Source organism: Myotis lucifugus, unplaced genomic scaffold, assembly GCF_000147115.1.
Source record: "Myotis lucifugus unplaced genomic scaffold, Myoluc2.0 scaffold_151, whole genome shotgun sequence".
Lineage (NCBI taxonomy): Eukaryota > Metazoa > Chordata > Mammalia > Chiroptera > Vespertilionidae > Myotis > Myotis lucifugus.
This window is the reverse complement of record NW_005871199.1, coordinates 944,004-945,802: the sequence shown is the minus strand read 5'-3', so window position 1 is coordinate 945,802 and position 1,799 is coordinate 944,004. Positions and strand designations below refer to the sequence as shown.

General features: G+C 60.7%; 2 protein-coding genes across 4 annotated transcripts in view; both read right to left on the bottom strand.

Moving 5' to 3' along the window:
- LOC102421903 (protein S100-A16) overlaps positions 1-702 on the bottom strand; it is a 21,508-nt gene extending 20,806 nt beyond the window's left edge. Inside the window, exon 1 of one of the 2 annotated variants that reach the window (XM_014461199.2) lies at positions 569-702. The gene's annotated coding sequence lies outside the window, so the exon portion shown is untranslated. The remainder of the gene's footprint in view (positions 1-568) is intronic. The other variant, XM_023759197.1, reaches the window with a different exon arrangement.
- The window catches only part of S100A16 (S100 calcium binding protein A16), a 6,546-nt gene extending 5,840 nt beyond the window's left edge, over positions 1-706 (bottom strand). Inside the window, exon 1 of one of the 2 annotated variants that reach the window (XM_006095155.3) lies at positions 569-706. Coding sequence is in view for 1 of the 2 variants with exons in the window: in XM_006095154.3 (XP_006095216.1) it covers positions 389-401 (13 nt within the window). In the remaining variant the exon portion in view is untranslated. The other variant, XM_006095154.3, reaches the window with a different exon arrangement.
- Positions 707-1,799: the final 1,093 nt, after the last annotated feature.

The following is a 1,799-nucleotide window of genomic DNA, read 5'->3' as shown; positions in this document are numbered from 1 at the left end:
CCCAGGTTCCTCCAGGTCCCATCTGCCCTCCCTGGAACGGCTCTGAGAGCACATGGGCCTGCGTCCTCAAGGTGGAGAGAAGCCACCTCTCTCCCCCCTCAGGCTCCCAGGCTCCCTGGGCCCTCCCTGGACCCCATTACCTCTCCCGGGACACTGCTCCCAGAGGCCAGGGAGGCCTGTAGCGAGGGTCCGACCTTCCCCAACCCCCAGCTCCACGCATTTGCCCTTTTTCTGTTAGGAAAGGATCGGAGCAGCTGCGGGCAAAGCTCCCAAACACCCTTCCCGGTGGCCCCGCCGCTGGAGAGGAGCCCAGGCAGCTGCTGGGCTGGGGAGGGGGTCTCACCACCCCACCCGCTCCTCTGACGGCCACTCCAGTCCCTAATCTTACCAGAATTCTCCATTTGCAAACCAGCCTTTTGGGAAAGTGAATTAACGACACTCCCGGTCCCGGTCTCTGGCAGGGCCCTCCCTCCTCAGGCCCCTTTACAGCCCCTTCTCCGGGCCTCACACGCCGCCGTGGGGCCTCTCCGGCAGCCCCGACCGCCCAGGACGGGCCTGGGGTGCTCACCTGCCTCCTCGGTTCAACTCCTCTCCAGCAGGGCTCTGGGGCCTGGGCTCTGGCACCGCCAAGCAGCAACCCTCACTTAGCCCAGCCAGGACTCCTCCCCGCCACACTCCCCAATGGGTCCCACTCCCTCCTTCCCTGCCTGGCTGAGCTGGCTCAGTGGGGAGGTAGTGACTGAGCTCCGTCTTGACTTGGCCCTGGGGTTGGGCCCTCGTTAAAGGGATACACACCTTTTTTAACACCCTCCACCCCACCCCAGAAGGAGGGGTGGAAGCTGGCATTCCGTCAACCCCACCCTCCTAGCCCCGAAGGGCCTGACAGAGCCTACCAGGTGGAGAAAGGAAGGGAAGGGCTGTCACCTGCCCTTCTCACCGAGGTCACTGGAGCTCAGGGTCAGGGGCTCCAAACAGACATGTGCGGGTGGCACTCCAGGCAGCTTGGCTGGCCTCAGAGACGGCCTTGCCCTTGGGGTCTCAGGAGTAACGCCCGGCTTGTGTGCACAAGGCAGAAGGCAGGCTCCAGGGGCCGGACTCCGGCCCCGTGAGCTACCACCTCCAGGTCAGCCCACCAGGAGCTCTCCTGACCCCCATCCCTGGGACGGCTCTTGTGCAGCAGATGATTCCTCTGGAAACACCCTCTAGCCCAGGGGTCCTCAAACTACGGCCCGAGGGCCACATGCAAATACAAATATTGTATTTGTTCCCGTTTTGTTTTTTTTACTTCAAAATAAGATATGTGCAGTGTGCATAGGAATTTGTTCATAGTTTTTTTTTTAAACTATAGTCCGGCCCTCCAACGGTCTGAGGGACAGTGAACTGGCCCCCTGTTTAAAAAGTTTGAGGACCCCTGCTCTAGCCCTTCCCAAGGAACCTGGCCAGTTCCACATCCCCATGAGGAGGCAGCAGCTGAAACCAGAGGGGACCCATTCACCAACTCTGACAGTTCACCGGGCACTCACTGTGCCAGGCTCTCTGCTAAGTGCTTTACATGAGGCCTCAAATTATCCTAGCAATCCGCTGAGGGAAGCGCTGTTAATATCCCCATTTTACAGATGCGGAAACTGACCCTGAGACTCACACGGAGGCCGCCAGCCCCACGTTTGCCTGGCTCCTCACCCAGGCTCCATCCGGCACACCTGGGCTCATGTCCTCTCCTGTCCGAGTGCCAGGCCCTGCAAAGAGGAGCTCAGCTTCTCACAGTGGACCAGGTCTCCCACCTTTGGGCCTGGCACATC